At 43.2% G+C, this 22471-nt stretch overlaps 1 protein-coding gene across 2 annotated transcripts in view; it reads left to right on the top strand.

Moving 5' to 3' along the window:
* LOC138672932 (tricarboxylate transport protein, mitochondrial-like) overlaps nucleotides 1-22177 on the top strand; it is a 36063-nt gene extending 13886 nt beyond the window's left edge. Inside the window, exons 2-9 of one of the 2 annotated variants that reach the window (XM_069761383.1) lie at nucleotides 5330-5437; nucleotides 11774-11873; nucleotides 16867-17005; nucleotides 17305-17389; nucleotides 17592-17696; nucleotides 19472-19587; nucleotides 20606-20679; nucleotides 21779-22177. In XM_069761383.1, coding sequence (XP_069617484.1) covers nucleotides 5330-5437; nucleotides 11774-11873; nucleotides 16867-17005; nucleotides 17305-17389; nucleotides 17592-17696; nucleotides 19472-19587; nucleotides 20606-20679; nucleotides 21779-21893 — 842 coding nt within the window. In that variant the 3' untranslated portion in view covers nucleotides 21894-22177. The remainder of the gene's footprint in view (nucleotides 1-5329; nucleotides 5438-11773; nucleotides 11874-16866; nucleotides 17006-17304; nucleotides 17390-17591; nucleotides 17697-19471; nucleotides 19588-20605; nucleotides 20680-21778) is intronic. The other variant, XM_069761384.1, reaches the window with a different exon arrangement.
* The last annotated feature ends 294 nt before the right edge of the window (nucleotides 22178-22471 follow it).

Here is a 22471-nt window from a genome sequence, read left to right as displayed (position 1 = left end):
GCCAAGCAGAAGCACCCATGTATATGCGGCCAGGGGCTCAAAAAAGTGTGATATATATATATATATATATATATATATATATATATATATATATATATATATATATATATATATATATATATATATATATATATATATATATATATATATATATATATATATATATTTATATATATTACAGTCATGGCCAAAAGTATTGACACCCCTGCAATTCTGTCAGATAATACCCATTTTCTTCCTGAAAATGATTGCAAACACAAATTATTTGGTATTATTGTCTTCATTTAATTTGTCTTAAATGAAAAAAAAAAACACAAAGAATTGCCCTAAAGCCAAATTGGATATAATTCCACACCAAACATAAAAAAGGGGGTGGACAAAAGTATTGGCACTGTTCGAAAAATCATGTGATGCTTCTCTAATTTGTGTAATTAACATCACCTGTAACTTACGTCTGGTACCTAACAGGTGTTGGCAATAACTAAATCACACTTGCAGCCAGTTGACATATGGATTAAAGTTGACTCAACCTCTGTCCTGTGTCCTTGTGTGTACCACATTGAGCATGGAGAAAAGAAAGAAGACCAAAGAACTGTCTGAGGACTTGAGAAACCAAATTGTGAGGAAGCATGAGCAATCTCAAGGCTACAAGTCCATCTCCAAAGACCTGAATGTTCCTGTGTCTACTGTGCGCAGTGTCATCAAGAAGTTTAAAACCCATGGCACTGAGGCTAACTTCCCTAGATGTGGATGGAAAAGAAAAATTGACAAGAGATTTCAACGCAAGATTGTGCGGATGTTGGATAAAGAACCTCGACTAAAGGTACCTTCACACATAACGATATCGTTGCTTTTTGTTACGTAGCAACGATATCGTTAAGGAAATCGTTATGTGTGACAGCGACCAACGATCAGGCCCCTGCTGGGAGATCGTTGGTCGCTGAACAAAGTTCAGAACTTTATTTTGTCGCTGGATCTCCCGCTGACATCGCTGGATCGGCGTGTGTGACACCGATCCAGCGATGTCTTCACTGGTAACCAGGGTAAACATCGGGTTACTAAGCGCAGGGCCGCGCTTAGTAACCCAATGTTTACCCTGGTTACCAGCGTAAAAGTAAAAAAAACCAAACAGTACATACTTACCTACCGCTGTCTGTCCCCGGCGCTGTGCTCTGCACTCCTCCTGTACTGGCTGTGAGCGTCGGTCAGCCGGAAAGCAGAGCGGTGACGTCACCGCTCTGCTTTCCGGCCGCTGTGCTCACAGTCAGTACAGGAGGAGTGCAGAGAAGCAGAGCGCCGGGGACAGACAGCGGTAGGTAAGTATGTAGTGTTTGTATTTTTTTACTTTTACGCTGGTGACCAGGGTAAACATCGGGTTACTAAGCGCGGCCCTGTGCTTAGTTACCCGATGTTTACCCTGGTTACCGGCATCGTTGGTCGCTGGAGAGCGGTCTGTGTGACAGCTCCCCAGCGACCAAACAGCGACGCTGCAGCGATCCGGATCGTTGTCGGTATCGCTGCAGCGTCTTTTAATGTGAAGGGGCCTTAACATCCAAACAAGTTCAAGCTGCCCTGCAGTCCGAGGGTACAACAGTGTCAACCCGTACTATCCGTCGGCGTCTGAATGAAAAGGGACTGTAATGATAGGAGACCCAGAAAGACCCCACTTTTTACCCCGAGACATAAAAAAGCCAGGCTGGAGTTTGCCAAAACTTACCTGAAAAAGCCTAAAACGTTTTGGAAGAATGTTCTCTGGTCAGATGAGACAAAGGTAGAGCTTTTTGGGCAAAGGGATCAACATAGAGTTTACAGGAGAAAAAAGAGGCATTCAAAGAAAAGAACACGGTCCCTACAGTCAAACATGGCGGAGGTTCCCTGATGTTTTGGGGTTGCTTTGCTGCCTCTGGCACTGGACTGCCTGACCGTGTGCATGGCATTATGAAGTCTGAAGACTACCAACAAATTTTGCAGCATAATGTAGGGCCCAGTGTGAGAAAGCTGGGTCTCCCTCAGAGGTCATGGGTCTTCCAGCCGGACAATGACCCAAAACACACTTCAAAAAGCACTAGAAAATGGTTTGAGAGAAAGCACTGGAGACTTCTAAGGTGGCCAGCAATGAGTCCAGACCTGAATCCTATAGAACACCTGTGGAGAGATCTAAAAATGGCAGTTTGGAGAAGGCACCCTTCAAATATCAGGGACCTGGAGCAGTTTGCCAAAGAAGAATGGTCTAAAATTCCAGCAGAGCATTGTAAGAAACTCATTGATTTTTACCGGAAGCGGTTGGTCGCAGTTATTTTGGCTAAAGGTTGTGCAACCAAGTATAAGGCTGAGGGTGCCAATACTTTTGTCTGGCCCATTTTTGGAGTTTTGTGTGAAATGATCAATGTTTTGCTTCATTCTCTTTTGTGCTTTTTCATTTAAGACAAATTAAATGAAGATAATACCAAAGAATTTGTGTTTGCAATCATTTTCAGGAAGAAAGAGTATTATCTGACAGAATTGCAGGGGTTTAAATACTTTTGGCCATAAAGGCACAGATGATTGGCCTGGAATCACTGCGTTGAGAAACACGTGATGGTGTCTCCGCGGTGTTGGATGTTTTGGTCTCCCCGAGGCCAATCATCTGTGCCTTTATAGCCTTTTTACTAGGCACTGCTCCTAATAGCCAGATTCCTACTCCACACTGATGAGGGGCAAAAACCCCGAAACAGCTGTCTGTGGATGGATACCATGCTTGGCATAGGTGGCTTTCCTTCATAGGATGCTGCCCTTCCCGTGGTTGTTCCTTCCCAGGGAAAGGCCTGGCTATTCACTGCTTGCGTCGAGAAACACGTGATGGTGTCTCCGCAGCTTCTTTACTTGCAATACTTTTGGCCATGACTGTGTGTGCGTGCGTGTGTATGTATGTGTATGTGTGTGTGTGTGTGTGTATGTATGTATATATATATATATATATATATATATATATATATATATATATATATATATATATATATATATATATATATATATATATATTTCATTGATCCTGTATAAGGTTTATATTGCTTAGAATGTAACTGTCTTTTTCATTCTATAGATCAATAGTACACATGAAAATAAGCAACTTTGTAATAGATCTCATCAGAGAAATCTGCTTTTTTTTTTTTTTCCTATATCTGGATTGATCATTTATTTTCAATTCCCAAGTAAAATCTGTATTCAGAGAAGACAGATTGTTACATTACTGAGATAGGAGATAGTAGTTGGTGTTTGTAAGATTTAATGTAAAAGGGACGAGCTCTTCCTTTATCTCCTCCTTTTCCCCCCTCTTCATAGGAGATGGCAGCTTCTACCCATAGCACGCTATCTCAGTAATGTGACAATCTGTCTTCACTGAATACAGATTTTACCCGGGAATTGAAAATTAATCATTAGTCCCAGGGCTGTGGAGTCGGAGTTAGTTTTGGTTGGAGTCCAGAGAAATGTACCGACACCGACTCGGACTCCAGCGTTAAAAAATGTATTAATATTTCATAATTGAACTTTCATATGAATTTTATAAATGTTACTCAAATATATATGTTCTATCAAACTATGAACAACAGTGATAAGCAGATAAGAACACAGCCAGTACATTTCAGCAGAATTTTTCATGTGCACTAAAAGAAATTGAGAAATTTGACCGTTCATCAAAAATAACAGTGCAACAAGCGATTCCTCTGTATCCTGACATTGTCAGAGATGTTGCCCGAGTGGTTACTGCTTTGCTACCAACCCAAGTTAGTGTAGAGAGGTCGTTCTCTGCTCTCAAAATAATTAGATCAGATTTGAGGGCATCCATGAAGGAGGATCTGACAGAGGCAATACTTTTTCTGAGGACAAATTTATAGATTTCTTCTTATTAACGGCATAACAGTGTTTATTGCATATTTACTTACAAGAGTTTAGAAAAGTTTATAAAAGTTATTTGCTATATTCTAATTGTATTCTAATAAATATAGTTTTTGCTCTAAGTGGTCTGATTACTTATATGATGGTGAGAAACTGAATAAGCACGATGTTAATATTTTACAACAGTAAATTTATTGTTACGAATTGGCCATTTATGAAGGAGTCGGAGTCAGAACCTGATCAAATCCAGGAGTCGGAGACGCAACTGTGGCTTACCGACTCCACAGCCCTGATTAGTCCTGGAGGAGAAAGAAGTAGATTTCTCTTATACAGTGGGTGAAATCAATATTGAACAAGTCACCAGTTTTCTAACTAAATATATTTCTAAAGGTGCTATTGACATGAAATTCCCACCAGATGTCAGTAATAACCCGTCCAATCCACACAGACACAAAAATCAAAACTGTAAATTAAGTTGTGTAATACTGAAAAATGGCACAGGGAAAAAGTATTGAAAACATGAAGAAAGACAGGTGCAAATAGCCATAGAAAGTCATTACACCAGCTGAAATCTATCGGAGGTTAGAAAGGAATCCTGCCACTTAATAAAAATATATATATTATACACGCACCCCCATACACGCACCCCCATACACGCACCCCCATACACGCACCCACACACACACCGTAAGTAAACATGGAGAACTCCAGGCAATGCTATTGGCTTCTTCTCTTGAGCAATAGCCTGTAGGTGCAGTACACAGATCTTTACAGTACATGCGGTTTGTAAAAATTTGTATCTAGCACAAAAAAACTTGATAGAGCAGGTTCCAGCTAGGCCTCCATTGTTTTTTTTTTTTTTTTTTTTTTTTAGCATCAGTTGGAGTCCTAGAAATTAAAACACCACTGATTAAACATTTATGGCTTATTAGGTAGATTTTCCATAAAATGTGATAAAACCGCTCATTACTTTAATAAAGCTTAAGGAATTATAAGGTTTGTCATGATTACAATACCATATTCCTATGTTGACCCCTTTTTACTGTCAGGACCTACTGACCATCGGATATTGGTGCCTCCCCAATTCCATGACTGATGTCAGGGAAGAGCCGATTGATATATCTACTTGCCAATCCTTCTCTCTCCGGACATAAGTGATGGAATTGGGGAGGAGGACTTTGACATGTCTACTGCCCATAATCCAATACTTTATTTTCAGGGAATATAAGCCGCTGTCAGACGTGTCTGGCAGCAGCTTTCTCCTCTCCCCATTAAAAACAAAAACGCTTGACTGCTCCTCTGAGCCGAGTGTTCACGTGTATGGGGGAGTTGGAAGCGATGGCGGCGTGCAGCCAGCTATGTCATTTGTATGGCCTACTTTATATATTTGTTGTCTTAACAATCTATTTATGATATTGTCATTGAGGAGGTCACTGATTTTTGTATCTGTCAGGTGGAATCGCGGGAGGAATTGAAATATGCATCACATTCCCTACAGAATATGTCAAGACCCAGCTTCAACTGGATGAGCGGGCCAATCCTCCTCGGTTCCGAGGTGTAGGTAAGAATTTATTAAGACGATTACAATGTAATCACTGGGCTTTCTGTGCACTTGTAGATATGTTGGATAATTCATGCCATGTGGTTAATTGATTTACATGTGTCTTAATGTTGAGTTATATACAGCTCACTGATAGACGGTCATCATCACAACTCCACCCGTATCTCACGATCTGCTCCACTTTCATGTTTGGTTTAACACACGAGTGGCACTGTGGAGTTCTAGTGCTCGTCCTCTCTGAAGAGGCAATTTGCATTATATACACACAGGAAAGAAAAAATTAAAATTGCGCTTGCACACACTGAATAGTGTGTATGTATAAATATTATTGTATAGACTATTTAAACAATCAGTATTAAATATTAAAAACCGTAGACCAAAACCAGTAAGTGGGGCACAGACTATATATTGGCAAGTACCATATTTTTCGGCGCATAAGACGACTTGGCGTATAAGACAACCCCCAACTTATCTTATACACTGGGTGTCGTCGTATACGGCGTGTGCAGGGAGCGGTCCCGGATTATTCCCAGGACTCTCCTTCAGGCCCCGGGATCCATATTCGTGTAAAAAAAGAATAAAAATAAAAAATATGGATATACTTACCTTCCGACGGCCCCCCGGAGTTCTCTTGGCTCTCTGACGTCACAAAGGTCCTTTTTTTTTTTTTTTTTTTTTTTACACGAATATGGATCCCTGGGAACCATCCGGGACCGCTCCCTGCACCATATACGGCGAATTCAGAGCTCTGCACATGCCGTACCCGGCGTGTAAGACGACCCCCGACTTGTGAGAAGATTTTCAGGGGTTAAAAAGTCATCTTATACGCTGGAAAACACAGTAGGTACATGCACAGAATGTTGTGTGATTAAGCAAATCACTTGGAGGCTAAAAATAGGTAATGTTTATTCACCTCACAGATAATAGAGAGAATTACAATATTTATTAGACTTAGTAGAGATCCTGTTATCTGGAGTCCCGGAAGAAGGCAAGCGCTGAAACGTGCGTAGGGGACTCGTGGGACACATCTATGCATTGGTAAATATAGCTTACTATTTAACCTTATCCCCATTACCACACATGCACTTTACTGCATATCTTGGGATGAATAAATAGCCAGTGACTTCTTGTACCTCCATATATACAGGGTAGATATTGACTTTTGTCTATATTTTCACTTTATTGATATAACATTGTCTTCCGAATATAATTATTGTAATTCTCCGTTATCTGTGAGGTGAAAATATGCAGTGCCCCAGAGACCTGGTCGTTGCAGTATGGCGCTCTACCGCTAAGGGGAGCAGCGGTACGTCTGATGGCACTAAGGAGTTCTCCTGACCAGGTATCACCAGAACACATTACACTTCACACTCCGGCCACTAGGGGGAGAAAAAGGCTTTATTTATTGGGCCACTCCTCACACTGGTAAAACTAGGGGCTGGGGAGGAAGTTAGTGAGAAGCTGACTGGGTTGGAACCAGGCAACATCCCGTGGCAGGGGTGTTGCAGGGAGAAGACGCAGGGGGTCCCTGTCAGGCGTGGGAACCTGGCAGGTGCCTAGCGAACAGAACGTAACGGAACCGCGCCTGCACACCCTGCGGCGGTATCCAGGAGAGAGACACGAAGGGAAGGATATTGTGGAACAGTGTAAACGAGATCAGCACAAAGGAGAGCCAGTAAGAGTCATGCCGAGAGAGAAAGGCAACATCTTACTGAGGCGCGTAGTCGGTGGCCGGATCACCGTAGGAGTAACTGACTTCAGGCCTTACTTCAAATTCCGCTGGACAGTTAATCATAGGTTGGCTGTCTACCTTCTACACCTACGAAGACATAGGGGGCAACATTGGGAGAGGGGCGTCTCTAGGGTCCCGGAAGACCTCCAAGCCTTCCCGTCAAACGGGTGGCGTCCTAGCCATAACACATCTGGGGTACGTTAGAAACTAGTAACATCTGGAACCAAAGAACGAGAGAGAGAAAGAAAGCTGTAGAGAACGAACGAACGAGAGCACAGTTGTGAGGACTATTCCGAATGCTCAGCAGGGTAGGACTACAACACACAGGCGCTATTGGTAGGCAACGATTTCCATCTGCGAAGGAAGCTCTGGATGTGCCCATCGGACCAGCCGGTCTCTGAAAGCCCGGTTGAACGTGCTCTGGACTGAGGATATTGAAGCCTTCAGTAAAGAGGTAGAGACTGCAACCTTGTGTCCTCGTTATTGACTGCACCCTACACCATCACCATCTACCTTACTGGGAAGCCCTGGGGACATACTTCACCTGTGGGAAGGTATACCATCCAGCTGCCATTCCATCACCCCCAGTGGACCCCACCGCAGCGTCGGTCACCCTGACCGAACACCACAGGTGGCATCACGAACCCCTGACAGACTGTACTATCACCTTTATTGGACGCCCCTTAGCAGGGTCATGACCGGGTCTAGCCACCGTGACAACCGCATAACCGAGCAGAAAGGACCGGTACCGAGTGACTTGTGGCCCTGTGTCTGGCGGCGATCCAAATACATTACCTATTTTTAAGCTCCAAGTTATTTGCTTTATCAAACATTATGTGCATGTACTTACTTGCCAATATATAGTTTGTGCTCCACTTATTGGTTTTATCTGACTTTTTTAAAGGGAACCTGTCACCTGAATTTGGCGGGACTGGTTTTGGGTCATATGGGCGGAGTTTTCGGGAGTTTGATTCACCCTTTCCTTACCCGCTGGCTGCATGCTGGCTGCAATATTGGATTGAAGTTCATTCTCTGTCCTCCATAGTACACGCCTGTGCAAGGCAATCTTGCCTTGTGCAGGCGTGTACTATGGAGGACAGAGAATGAACTTCAATCCAATATTGCAGCCAGCATGCAGCCAGCGGGTAAGGAAAGGGTGAATCAAACACCTGAAAACTCTGCCCATATGACCCAAAACCAGTCCCGCCAAATTCAGGTGACAGAGTCCCTTTAATCTTTAATACTGATTGTTTAACTATTCTAATAAATGTAATATTTTTTATAATTTATCTGTATTATCTTTCTGTGCACTATTTCTCCATATGATTTGCATATCCTTATGTGCATGACCAATAGTTCTATATCTTATGACTTTTTTTTTTTTTTTACAAATTGTTCATTATTTGATATTATTGTATAGGTACATGTAAATTTTACACATATAGTGTGTATGTGTAACTTTTTTTTATTTTCTGCGTGTGTGTATAAAATAATGCAAACTGCCTCTTCAGAGAGGAAGAGGACTAGAACTCCATAGCGCCACCTGTTAAGCAGCAGTCCTACAAGTCACTATTGACCCTTTTAACAAGCCTTGCCATATGACTTAGGATAAAAAACACTTTGTTTCAAGCTTGTGATGCTCGTCCAAACTCGCATGTTTCAAGTAACAGATGTAGGCAATATGAATATCACATCCAGCTAAAAATGAGACGTTGACTCAGGCTTTGCATTGTGTGTTTGTGTGTGCGTGCTACACTACGCATCCAGAACTGAAAGAGAAGAGAACGGTCTTAAGGTACCGTCACACTAAGCGACGCTGCAGCGATACCGACAACGATCCGGATCGCTGCAGAGTCGCTGTTTGGTCGCTGGAGAGCTGTCACACAGACAGCTCTCCAGCGACCAACGATGCCGGTAACCAGGGTAAACATCGGGTTACTAAGCGCAGGGCCGCGCTTAGTAACCCGATGTTTACCCTGGTTACCATCGTTAAAGTAAAAAAAACAACCACTACATACTTACCTACCGCTGTCTGTCCCCGGCGCTGTGCTTCTCTGCTCTGGCTGTGAGCGCAGGTCAGCCGGAAAGCAGAGCGGTGACGTCACCGCTCTGCTTTCCGGCCGCTGTGCTCACAGCCAGTACAGGAGGAGTGCAGAGAAGCAGAGCGCCGGGGACAGACAGCGGTAGGTAAGTATGTAGTGTTTGGTTTTTTTTACTTTTACGCTGGTGACCAGGGTAAACATCGGGTTACTAAGCGCGGCCCTGTGCTTAGTAACCCGATGTTTACCCTGGTTACCGGCATCGTTGGTTGCTGGAGAGCGGTCTGTGTTCCAATACACACAAACATGTGCATAACAAAATGTGTAATTGCTATAATTTGTATTGGATAAATACTTCATTTTCCTTAAGAATTTCAAGGGTGCCAACACTTTTGGCTATGACTGTACACATTTAGTGTGTAAGATAAAAATTTTATTTTTCTGATAAGTTAGGATTTGGATATCACTGGCCTCATACATAATGGCTAATATGGGTATTCACACATACATATAGGTTTTTAAAATATTTTTGAGAGCCAAATTTTAACAAACACTTTTCATTACAATAATCGGACATTACATGGGGTCTTTTATTTAAGCTTCAGTTATATATCTGTATAGAAGCTTAGTGCGTCACATAGTCCATATGCTGATGGGTTTGTGTACTCGAGATGCTGCCTCCTGGTATGGCGCCTTCGCTGATGGATCTGCCAGGGCGGCCGGGCCATGCATCATTGCACAAACAAGTAAAACTGTCCAGCTTTGCTGTCAGTGTGTCTCTGACTGGCAGAACTGATTGTGTGACCGTCCTGTCTTCTTGATGGAGTGCGGCAGGTGTTCTACTAAGAAAGGAAATCCTATGAAGAAAACACTTCAAATAAAATCCTTAAGACCGGGATAACTTTCTATGTGTTTTAGATATCAATTAAGTATTTGGGGCACATGGTGGTGATGGATCCTCCCCCCACACACTGATCTACACTGATGAGGGGCAATCCACCCTCCCAAACAGCTGCCTGTAGATGGCTCTCTGGTTTGGCTAATGTCCTGTTACAACACCTATTAAAGGTCGGGTACTGACTTATAGGGTATCCACCTCCAATAGCGGAATCATCCTCTTTCTTTTTGGGAGAGTTGTAATGACGACAGGTTTAAACCTGACAAACTAGGATCAGGCAGCTGGAATTATAGTCCTCCCCAATCCAGAGGTGTTTGGAGTTTCAATGTTGCGATCATGGAATTACATGATATTTTGGCCAATAGGGCATCTTTGTGTGGGAGGCTCACGGCTGTATGATTGGTGACATCCTCTCATGTCTGAGAAGCTTTTGTCATTGTACAAATTGCACGAACAGAGCAAAGTATGAACAAAATGGATTTGGCAAATTAGCAGCTATGCAGAGTAGGAGATAATAAAGTGACTTGCCACATTGGGCCTAAATATGATTATAGAAGGATTACTGTTACGCTCGTGCCTTGGACTGGACTTAGCCACATCCCTCCAGGGTAAGTGACCACCTAGTTTTTCACTAGAGCTTCTGATGGTGGAGTTAGACTTGACCCAGTGCTGGTCACCAAGTGCCATTTCTAGGGCAGTGTCCGGTATCGCAAGGGAGGCACACTTGCTCGGAGCCAAAATGGCCAGTCGGACGGGAACTGTGAGTGATACAGGTCTGCAGGTTCGGTTTTGGGCTCGGGTACCACCGGAGCGGCTTCAGGGGTTCAGATTCCACAGGTGCATTCTAGACTAGAACAGGGAAAGGTTCTGGGACAGACAGAGGGAACTCAAAGGATGCTGGTTAATGGTACTTGCTCAAACACAACAGGTTTAGCGGTAGGTAATAATTCTGACACTGGATCTTTAGAGATGGGTACTGATTCAGACAGAACTAGATCAGATACAAGGCAAGTTCAGGCCCAGGCCAGACAGGCCCACAGAAGGTTTCAAGAATAGACAAGACCTCACAACGGACTTGGAAGCTTCAAGACAAGCTAACACTGAAGTCCAAGATGTTGAACAGTTACCTACCTATAAGGAAGGGAGCCTTAAATATCAGACTCCTCACAGCTACTGGCTGGGGACACTTCAAGAGTGCGCGTGCTTTCTCTTTAAGAGACAGGAAGCTTGCACACACACTAGGCGCATTGCCCAGGGACCTGGGAGGTGCGTTGGATGCCCGAAACAGGAGTGCGGATGGGGAGGTGAGCAAGTCTGCATCCCTGCTGAGGAGAGGAAGAGGCACGAAGGGACACTAGCAGTCATTTTCTGGTTGATGAATATCTCCTTTTTAGGCTGCCGTCACACTATCAGTATTTGGTCGGTATTTTACATCAGTATTTGTAAGCCAAAACCAGGAGTGGAACAATTAGAGGAAAAGTATACTAGAAACCTATGCACCACTTCTGCATTTATCACCCACTCCTGGTTTTGGCTGAGAAATACGGATGTAAAATACTGACCAAATACTGATAGTGTGACGGCAGCCTAAAATTTAAGAAAACCATATCAAGTGCCTGATCTGAAATCCATATACCGCATCTGTCACCTGTTCCCTCTCTCCGCAGGTCACTGCGTCACGCTCACTGTACAGGACCATGGAGTCAGAGGGTTATATCGCGGCCTCAGCTCATTGCTTTATGGATCCATTCCGAAGTCTGCAGTGAGGTAAGAGGAGGGAATGAGTGGCATAAAACTACTGTCTATAGGTTCTGGCGGGGCAACTGGATGCCGGAATTAAGATTCACTGTGGATGACACACTATGTCTATAGTACATGAACTGCCATTCATTTCAGTGGTCGCCATGTAATGCTATAATGAAAAAGTAGGCCAGTGTTCTCCTAATGATCAGGTGTTACATAGTTAGATAGGTTGAAAAAAGACCTAGGTCCATCAAGTTCAACCTTTCTCCACCAATCGTACATTTCGTTACTAATTTAACTATAACCAGTAATGTTATTGCAGCGCCCCAGAGTCTTGGTCGTTGCAGTAATGTCGCTCTGCCACTAAGGGGAGTGATGTTATGTCTGATTGCACTAAATGAGTTCACCTGACCAGGTATCACAGTCACACATTACACTTCACACTCCAGCCACCAGGGGGAGCAAAAGGCACTATGTATTAGGCCACTCCTCACACTTTGGTAAAACTGGGGGTTGGACAGGAAGTTAGGGAGAACGCAGCCTGGGAGAGCTCCAGGGAGGACCTGTCGGGGGTGGGTTCCTGGCAGGTACCTAGCAGAAAGGACAGAACGTTATGGAACCGCACCTGCACTACCTTGCCGCGGCATCCTAAGGAAGGACACGAAGCGAAGGATATTGTGGAGAAGTGAGAACGAAATCGCAGCACAAGGAGATATCCAGTAGGAGTCGTGCCCTGAGAACGGCAACATCCTACTGAGGCGCGTAGCCGGTGGCCGGAACGCCGAGGAAGTAACAGACTTCAAGCATTACTTCAAACAGCGGCAGGACAGTTGATTTTAGGTTGGCTGTCTACCTTACATCACCTAAGCAGACATAGGGGGCAAAGTTGGAGCGGGGCTTCTCTAGGGTCCCAGAATAGCTCTGAGCCTTCCCGTCAAACAGGTGCGTCCTATCCAGATATAAACTTGGGGGACGGAGAGAGAGAGAACAGATACGAAAGTTGTGAGGACTATCCCGAATGCTCAGCAGGGAAGAACTACAACACACAGGCGCTAGTTGGTAGGCACTGATTTCCACCTGCAAAGGGAACGCTGGATGTGCCTTCGGACCGGCCGGACTCAGCCAGCCCTGTTAACCGTGCTCTGGATTGCGGATCCCGAAGTCTTCAGTAAAAAGGTAAAGAGACTGCAACCCTGTGTCCTCATTATTAACTGCGCCTCACACCATTGCCACCTACACTACTGGGAAGCCCTGGGGATATACTTCACCTGTGGGAAGATATACCATCTAGCTGCCATTCCATCACCCCAGCGGACCCCTAAGCAGCGTTGGTCACCCTGACCGAATACCACAGGTGGCGTCACGAACCCTTGACATCCTTTCATCACCCTTTCATTGGACGCCCCTTAGCAGGGTCACGGACCGGGTCCAGCCACCGTGACAACCCCAGCACCGAGACAGAGAAGACCGGTACCGAGTACCCCGCGGCCCTGTGTCTGGGGGCGCTCCATTATGTCTACGAAGGAAATTGTCCAGCCCTTTTTTTTATTTTTTTAAAGCTGCTATAGTGTCTGCCATCACTACCTCTTGTGGTTGACATTCCACAGTCTGACTGCTCTAACGGTAAAGAACCCTTTCCTGTTTAGATATCGGAATCTCCTTATTCCACCCTTAGGGGAAGGAGTAGAGGAGTGCCCACCTTCCTCCCCCCCCCACCCCCAGTCCGGTCTTTGGAAGGAATGTCATGTGCCAGTGTTTTGTACGTGCCACATATATTTATACATGTAAATGAGATCTCCTCAAAGCATCCTTTTTTCTAAACTAAACAAGCCCAACTTTTCCAACCTCTCATCATATGAGGCCTTCCATCCCTTATAATAATCTAGTTGCCCTTCTTTGAACTGATTCTAACTTCTGAATATCCTTTTTAAAATGTAGAACCCAAAACTGGATCCCATATTCTAGATGTGGCCTCATCAGTGATTTATAAAGTGGTAATAAGGATCGTGGGATTTTATCTTTATACACCCTAAAATCTTGTTAGCTTTTGCGGCTGCTACTTGACATTGGGTACTGCTGCTCCGCTTACTTGTAATCAGAACACCTAAGTCCTTCTCCTGTTCTGTAGTCCTGAGTATACTCCCATTTATTGTATACGCTTCATTAGGATTACTCCGTCCTAGGTGCATTACTCTACATTTATCCCCATTAAACTTCATTTGCCAAGTGATTTCCCAGTCAGTCATCTTATCCAGATCATTTTGCAATATTGTAATGTCAAGGTCAGATTTTAATATCCTACATAGTTTGATGTCATCAGCAAAGACTGACACTTTTCTCTCAATCCCATCCACAAGGTCATTAATAAAGAGGTTAAAAACAATCGGTCCTTAGCACAAATCCCTGCGGTCCCCACTGCTGATTATATCCCATTTAAAAAAACAAACAATTTATGACAACTTTGTTTCCTGTCATTTAGCCAATTCCTTACCCATCTGCATAGTTTCCCCCAGTCCTTGCTTCTCTAGCTTCAGTATATTCAGTATATGTGGAACTGTATCAAATGCCTTTGCAAAGTCCAGATAAATCAGCTGCATTACCAACATCCAGATTTGCACTTACCTCCTCATAGAAACCCAACATGTTAGTTTTACACAACTTATTCTTCATGAACCATGTTGGTTGTCAATTATTATATTCTACTAGATGGTGGCCCGATTCTGATGCATCAGGTATTCTAGAATATGCATGTCCACGTAGTATATTGCACAGCCCACGTAGTATATTGCACAGCCCACGTAGTATATTGCCCAGCTCACGTAGTACAGTATATTGCCTAGCTCACGTAGTATATTGTCCAGCTCACGTAGTATATTGCCCAGCCACGTATGTCACAGGTTAAAAAATAAAAAATAAACATATACTCACCTTCCAAGGGCCCCTTGTAGTTCGGTCACATGACCGTGACGTCATGGCAGGTCCTTCTCCCATACCATCCTTGGCACCGGAACCTGCTGCTTGCATGGAGCGGTTACCGGAGCGTCGCGAAAGGTAAGTATATAATTTTTTATTTTTTTAAATTATTTTTAACATTAGATGTTTTTACTATTGACTCTGCATGGGCAGCATCAATAGTAAAAACTTGGTCACACAGGGTTAATAGCGGTGGTAACGGAGTGAGTTACCCGCGGCATAACGCGGTCCGTTACCGCTGGCATTAACCCTGTGTGAGCGGTGACTGCGGGGAGTACGGAGCGGGAGCCGGGAGCTGACTGCAGGGGAGGGACTAATCGGACTGTGGCCGTCGCTGATTGGTCGCGGCAGCCATGACAGGCAGCTGGCGAGACCAATCAGCGACTTGGATTCCATGACAGACAGAGGCCGCGACCAATGAATATCCATGACAGACAGGACAGACAGACGGACGGAAGTAACCCTTAGACAATTATATAGTAGATACAATATATTTCTGCAGCTCATCTCTTATAATGCCTTCAAAAATTTTGCACACTACTGATGTCAGGCTTACCGGACGGTAGTTGCCTGGATCCACCTTCTTACCTTTCTTAAATATTGGTACCATGTGAGCCATCCTCTAATCTTGTGGCACCACCCCTGTTACAAGAGAGTTTAAGAATGAGATACAGCGGCCTGTCAATTATTGGGCTCAATTCCCTCAGTAGCTGCATTGCCCCCTCATCCCTATCCTGGCATGCAGTAGCTCCTCATCCCTATCCTTGTATGCATGGCTCCTCATCCCTATCCTTATGATTGCCCCCCCAATCCCCATCCTGGTATTCATTGCCCCCATAAAAAAAAAATTAAAGAAAAATAAACCATCCTACTTGCCTTCCTGTGCTCCCTCAGTGTCGTGTTCCTGTGCCAGCAGCTGCTTTATGCTTGTAGCATGGCAGGGACGTCATGCGGTGCTTACAAGCAGAGCACAGCTGACGGAATACTCACCGCTCCCCACACCGGGAGTATTCATTGCTATGCAGTAGAACGCACAGTGGCAGCCACCGGGCTGTCATGTGTGGCAGCTACTTAAGAGAAATTTAATATTCATTTTTCTTAAGTAGTGGATACATGTGATCGCCCGACCTCTGCAAGAAGCTGGTGGCTGCGTCTGACACTGCGCGCTATTACAGAAAAATGAATACTCCCGGTCAGCGCAGTGAATATTCATTTCTCTTTATCAGCGGGTACAGGAGTTAGCTGCAGAAGCCGGCTCCTGCCTCCTGTTACACCCCCCCCCCCTCCATGTTCTAGACCCTCACTTGAGTATAAACTGAGGGTGGGCGTTTTTTCAGCGGAAAAAAATGTGCTGAATATCTCTGCTTATACTTGAGTACACACAGTACTTCTTTTTGTGTTAAACTAGTTACGGTATATCAGGTTGTGAATTTTGAACACGGATGAAAAGTGCCAGTTTAATATCTCAGCCTTTTCTTTATCCTCTGTAATCCTCTTGTTGTTATTATGAGGTTATTCTGCAGGTTAATAAACTGCCCGGTGCCTGCACTTGGAGCTCCGGTGCCGGGAGGAAATTAACTTAATTTTTCCCAGCAACGTTTGTGTTTTTGATCATGGGGGTTGTGCTGGCACAAATTCAGTCACCCCTCAAGAGTATAGAGCCCCCTGGTAGTGACTGATGGCAGGAACAGCATTTGGGCTGCTGTCAGTGCAGGGGGGCATGGTTACAGCCACCACTCTCTAAACACAGATCCATGACTCGAATCAAAAAATGGATTTGTCATCATGATTTTTTTTTTTTTTGCGGTCAAGTAGTCTACAAAAAGCCATGGACTTGTGAATAGCCCCATAGGCTATAATGGATATGTGTTGAATCTGTGAAAATCTTGAATCGTCAATGTCTAGAATAATGTACACATACACCTTGGGCCTCTTTCAAAAGTTTCAATAGACTTTGAAAACCATAATAGGGACTTTTCTAAAAAGAACCCAGGATATAATTGTTATTTCTGTGATGCCTTTTTTTTGTTTTGTTTTTTTTCAGATTCGGCACATTTGAATTCCTCAGTAACTTTGCAAGGAGTTCGACGGGGAAATTGGATGGAAAGGCCAGTTTTCTGTGTGGTTTAGGGGCTGGTGTGTCAGAGGCGGTTCTGATCGTATGTCCGATGGAAACTATTAAGGTATGTGGTTTTTGCCAGGTCTTTAGTAACTCTTCCCATTCAGCTGTGAGTCTTCTTTAATAGTTTGTGCTCTTCCTACTATACTTCCAGATGGGAATTCAACCATATTAACTATAATCGCCCTAAATTTTATGGAAACTTTTTTTTTGTGGAAAGAGCCCATTGATAAATTGTGCCGTTTATTGGCTGTTTATAAAAATGTGCAGCTGATTTTCTTATTTGTTTTCTTGGAGCGCTAGGGTGAATATTGCATGATCTCACTGCTAGCACGAGTATTCAACCAGTTCTTTCTATGACAGGTGAAGTTCATCCATGACCAGGCCTCCTCTGCACCGCGGTATCGGGGCTTCGTCCATGGAGTGCGTGAAATTATTAGAGAGCAAGGTGGGTGCAAGTTACTAGAAAGCACTAGAATATCGTAAAGAGAAGAGGAAATGTCTGAAAACAGATTGTGCAAATATTCCTTAATATAAAAGGGACAATGTAACTGTACAACATATATTTATCTGTAATACAAGTACACTGATAATTTCTATGATGATGTGTGTTGATCATAATGATAATGTCCATCTCTATTGCCTTACAGGATTACGTGGGACATATCAAGGGCTAACCCCCACTATTTTAAAGCAGGGCTCCAACCAAGCAATCCGGTTCTATGTCATGACCTCACTACGTAACTGGTACCTAGGTGAGCAGTATGATAGTTAAACATGTAATATAGATGACATCACGAATATATACAATGTAATGATAAAATACATAAACAGATTAAAGCACATAACTTGATATAAGCCACGAATAAAATAGTTTATAGGATTTAGACTAAAACCGAAAACCCGATGGGAAATATTGGGTGACCATTAGTGATGCAGGAGAGTGCTGAAAATGGATCTGATAGCAGCATAAAGACTTATAGGGTTGAAGGCCGAGGAACAGATGGCGGATCATCATGCTAAAAATGGGTGTAAAATCTTAAATTTTGCAGCACAATGTGTTTTTGTTACCCGTGCGGAAATGGGCCAGAATTGCTAGGGAATCCTTATGCCAGCTACCTCAATGAGAATCCTGAAGTGCTGTGCACATGATCATTAATTTAACTTGAGTGTATTCAGTGTGTGGATTTTTTTTTTCTTTCTCTGCATCCTGTTGTCAATTCTTTGTGCAAATTTTTAGCGTTTTTCACCCATTGACTTCAATTGAGTCAGCCAAATCCGCAGCAAAAATGCAGGTATAAAAATGTTTGTGAATTTGCCGCAGATTTGCTGAGTTTTTGCTTCTGTTTTTATTAGCTTCCTATGTTGTTTCCTATGCTGTCATCAGTGTGACAGCATGAGAAATACTGGTGCGGCGGTTCTGATTGGTAGTAACGATACAGCTTGCAAGACCGACTGTCAGAGCGCTGCGGGGTCATGCTCTCAGATGTCAGCATGACCCATGGTGAAAAGCTTACTGCAGGCCAGCAGGTGTCGGCTGATGAGACTACTCCTCCCATCATGCTATGTCTGCTGTCACTGATAAGTGATGAGAGAAGTTGTCTCTGGTCAGCCTGATCTAATAGTATGGGCGTCACTAATGGACTGGAAGCCAGACACTGTTGTGTGACTGGTGTCCTATGCGAGCATAATCTGTGTACATCTATAATACTACACAGCCACCCCTTCCATGAATTGGTAAGTTTGCGAGTGGCTGTTTGCATTTGTGCTGCCCCCTGCTTTATAATGGGGGCTCTGTTGCATCCTGCTAGTGCAGTGGTAATCTGCCTGGTATTGGTAAGACTTTTCTGTGAACTAGCTATAGAATATGTATGACAACCTACAAAGGGATTTTTTTTATTCTTTAAATGCCTCAGACTCTCTATTTAAAAAAAAAAAAAAAAAAAAAAAGCATCATCCAGTGGTTGGCTAAGAATGCATTTTCAGCCAGTTCCTGCTTGTCAAGGGTGGGACCAGAAAGCCGTAGGGAGTCAGGTATGAGCCATAATGGGACCGGCAGGGAATGAAGAGGATGAGTTTGATTTCCTGTTAGTATTTTAGAGGGAACCGGTCTGTCATTCTGCCCAATGCGCAGGCAGCATGACGATCCAGCGGGGGACCATAGCTGGAGAGCAGACTCCTTAGTCTCCACCCCTGGCAGGCTCTTGTCAGCGTTTCTGCAGATGATTGACAGGTCCTTTGCATGTGCCGAATGGGAGACCTGTCAATCACTTCTAGCAGCGCTGGGAAGAGCTAGCCAGGGTCTGAGCCGGACTAGTCTTTACTCTCCCTAAGCCATAATCGTCAACATTAACAGAAATAAACACTTGAAATGGATCACTCTGTTTGTAATGACTCCATATAATATATGAACTGAAATAAATTAACTCTTTGATATTCTAATTTAGTGAGAAACCTGTATTTGCTTTCTTTCTATAAGATTGTCCATCCTTTGACTATTTCTTACAGATAACTTTGCTTCTGGTTTTAGGTGATGATCCCCAAAGGCCAATTAATCCTATTGTCACAGGAACATTTGGTGCCATTGCTGGGGCTGCCAGCGTCTTTGGTAATACACCTCTAGATGTTATCAAGACCAGGATGCAGGTAATGACGTTATCAGTGCAGATTTAACCCTATTTCAATGAATCAGTTTGCAAGCACTTTGGTTATTTAACATGGTCCCTTCTCCTGGCATGTGTTGATCTTATAAATTGTCAGGATCCTTGCAGGGATAGGCGGTAATGACTGTTGGATAACATTTCGATCTTTGGCGTTTTCATTCCCTCCAAAACACGAGTCTCCGCAAGGGAAATTTCACCCTTACAATGTATTGGATGCAGTGAACATAAGCGGAATCACCTGCGTTCAGTAGACGGCAGCACTTTCAATGCAGGGAACATTCGCTTCGTCCAAAGCGCTGCTACTTCCGGATTGTGGGCACCCAGGCCTCATTCTTCATGAAATCTGCTGACATTCTGTACCAAGTACATATGAATGGAGTATTTAATACATGCAAAGGAAAAAATCTGCACAATTTGAATTCTACAGGAAGCTCCTTATATGCATGAATTCTGCCCAGAAAAGCTCTTTTTTTTTTTTTTTTCCTGTTATGAGCGAACCATTCCATGTGCAGATCTGCTGCTACATTTGGGCAGAAGTCTGTTTTGTCTTTTTGTTTTCTGTTGCTAATTCTTCAACGTATACTCCTTAAATTTGACTCCAATCACTCATCCGCTGCAGTCATACAATGGCAATTGCCATTCAGTGACAACGGACAAAAAAAGGCGTGAAGAATTATTGCACAAAGCATTAGAAGGTTGCAGAACTTTTCGGTATACGATGAGCACACTTGAAATTAAAATGTTTTTTGATGTTTGTTACGATTGGGAATGCTTATATCATCTAGCCATGGCAACTTTTCAAATGGATCCTAAAGAATCCAACTTTTCTACTTTGTTTTTTTCAGTGGTCGGGTATTTTTTAATACAATAGGAACCCCCGACGAAAACCTAAACCCACTAATCTCGCCGTATTCCATTTGTTGATGATGTTGACCATCTATTTTGTGACTATTCTGTTCCTATATAATGTGTTATGTGGTCACTTTTGTTCTGATTCCCAGGGACTGGAGGCTCACAAATATAAGAACACGTTAGACTGTGCAAGCCAGATACTTCGCAATGAGGGTCCCTTGGCGTAAGTAACCAATAATAATAAGAATTTCTTCCCAGTGTATAACATAATGTGGTAGTAAGTCAGAACGAGCAATAGAACTTGTCCCAGTTACCCAGTAGCCCAACATAATTTTACTGGTGCAATACATTTAAACAATGATTATTACAAGTGTTATTCCAGATGTATAACAAAGCACAATTGCTAGAATTATTTTATTAGAAGATGAGAAATGACCAAAAACTTGCATTAAAACAACTGTGTTCTCCGTCTTTCTGTCTAATATCCAGTCCTAGCTTCCAACTTAACAACTTCCGCCATATTTTTATAGCCATGTGTTGCCTCTTCTACCATTATGGCAAGTGGGGGCTCCTTTTTAGTCAGTCAACTTGTTAAAGTAACACTCCACTTAATGTCTAAAAAGTTTGAATATCTCCTCCTATTACATGTAAGCATACGACTACATTTTTTTTTTGTAGTATACTGCCCCGTAGAGATTGAAATCCTACAAGTTACTTTCAGCACATTATAGTGCATAGCATTTGTGTTCCTTGGAATATAACTTAAAGAAAAACAGCCGCACTCAGACAATGTTATAATTTGCAAAGTAATTGTAGGTATTTATTACATGTGTAGGACAACACCACAGAAAGATGAGACACTGAAGGTCGAATCTAAGGCAGGCATTTGACATAATCGCTTGCTTTTATGGACACCTTTTGATATGAAAAAATATTTTTATTCCCCCATGTGATTGTTTACCGTTTAGTTAATAAAATAGCACCAAGTTCCATTCTGCAATCTTCATTTCTTTTCAGGGCTTTCATATGCAGTTTGCAGATGTAGTAGTCTGCGTCTTGCTGCCTGCCCCCCACTAAGAGTATATAGCTGAAAATGATGGATGGCCGTGCACACACGCTGACGTCTTTTGCGTCATTCTAGTCAATGGCCCCGATGGCGCATATGCACAAATCCCATTTTGCAGAGGTTCTGACATAAGCCCTGACGGAGCCACAGAACGCTGTGTGAACCCAGCCTAAGTGAATCCCTAGTCTTTGGTGGTTATCACAATTTGTATTTTTTGTTTTAATATGGACTAAATCCCAATATTTCTCGTCTGTAGGTTCTATAAGGGTACCGTGCCACGTTTGGGCAGAGTGTGCCTGGATGTTGCCATCGTCTTTGTCATCTATGAAGAAGTAGTTAAAGTTCTGAACAGAGTTTGGAAGACCTCCTAACATCATGGTGTGACTGGGAGAGCTGCGCTCAGCCTTCTGGAGGGACGTGTTTTCTATCGACATTTTACCTCGTGTATGGATTGTGCTTATTGTAAACGATCAGAAAATGTCATTTTAACCTGTTACTAATTTATGGTAAATGTTCGTCTAATATCTGGATTTGCCTTAAAGCTGCCAAATAACTTGCAGTCTGTGATTGTCCGACACACTATTGTGAATTATTTCTGCTGTATTTGTCTGAAATAATGTTCATGTGGATCTGATGTATTTACATGACAGAGACCGATGGGTGTGCTATCTGTTTATCCACATCACCACAGCAGGGACAATACAGCTCTCACCTGAGTCTCCCCATAGAAGATAAATTGGTATAAATCTGCCCATACACATATTAGATCATTGGTGGATACCAGAAGATCAACTGGGCCCTAAGAGCAGATGTAGGAGGTGAAACCATGATTTGGCATATAGATAATGATCATGCCTAATCTGTGGTTTTTCTGAGAAATAAGTCTGGCCGCAGCTTTTTTTTTTTTCCCCCCCCTCTATCCAGTTGAAGTAAACACATTATAAGCCAA

The sequence above is a fragment of the Ranitomeya imitator genome, chromosome 3, assembly GCF_032444005.1.
Source record: "Ranitomeya imitator isolate aRanImi1 chromosome 3, aRanImi1.pri, whole genome shotgun sequence".
In the NCBI taxonomy this organism is placed as follows: Eukaryota; Metazoa; Chordata; class Amphibia; order Anura; family Dendrobatidae; genus Ranitomeya; species Ranitomeya imitator.
Note: the sequence above shows the minus strand (reverse complement) of the source record. Positions and strands in the feature narration are given on the sequence as shown.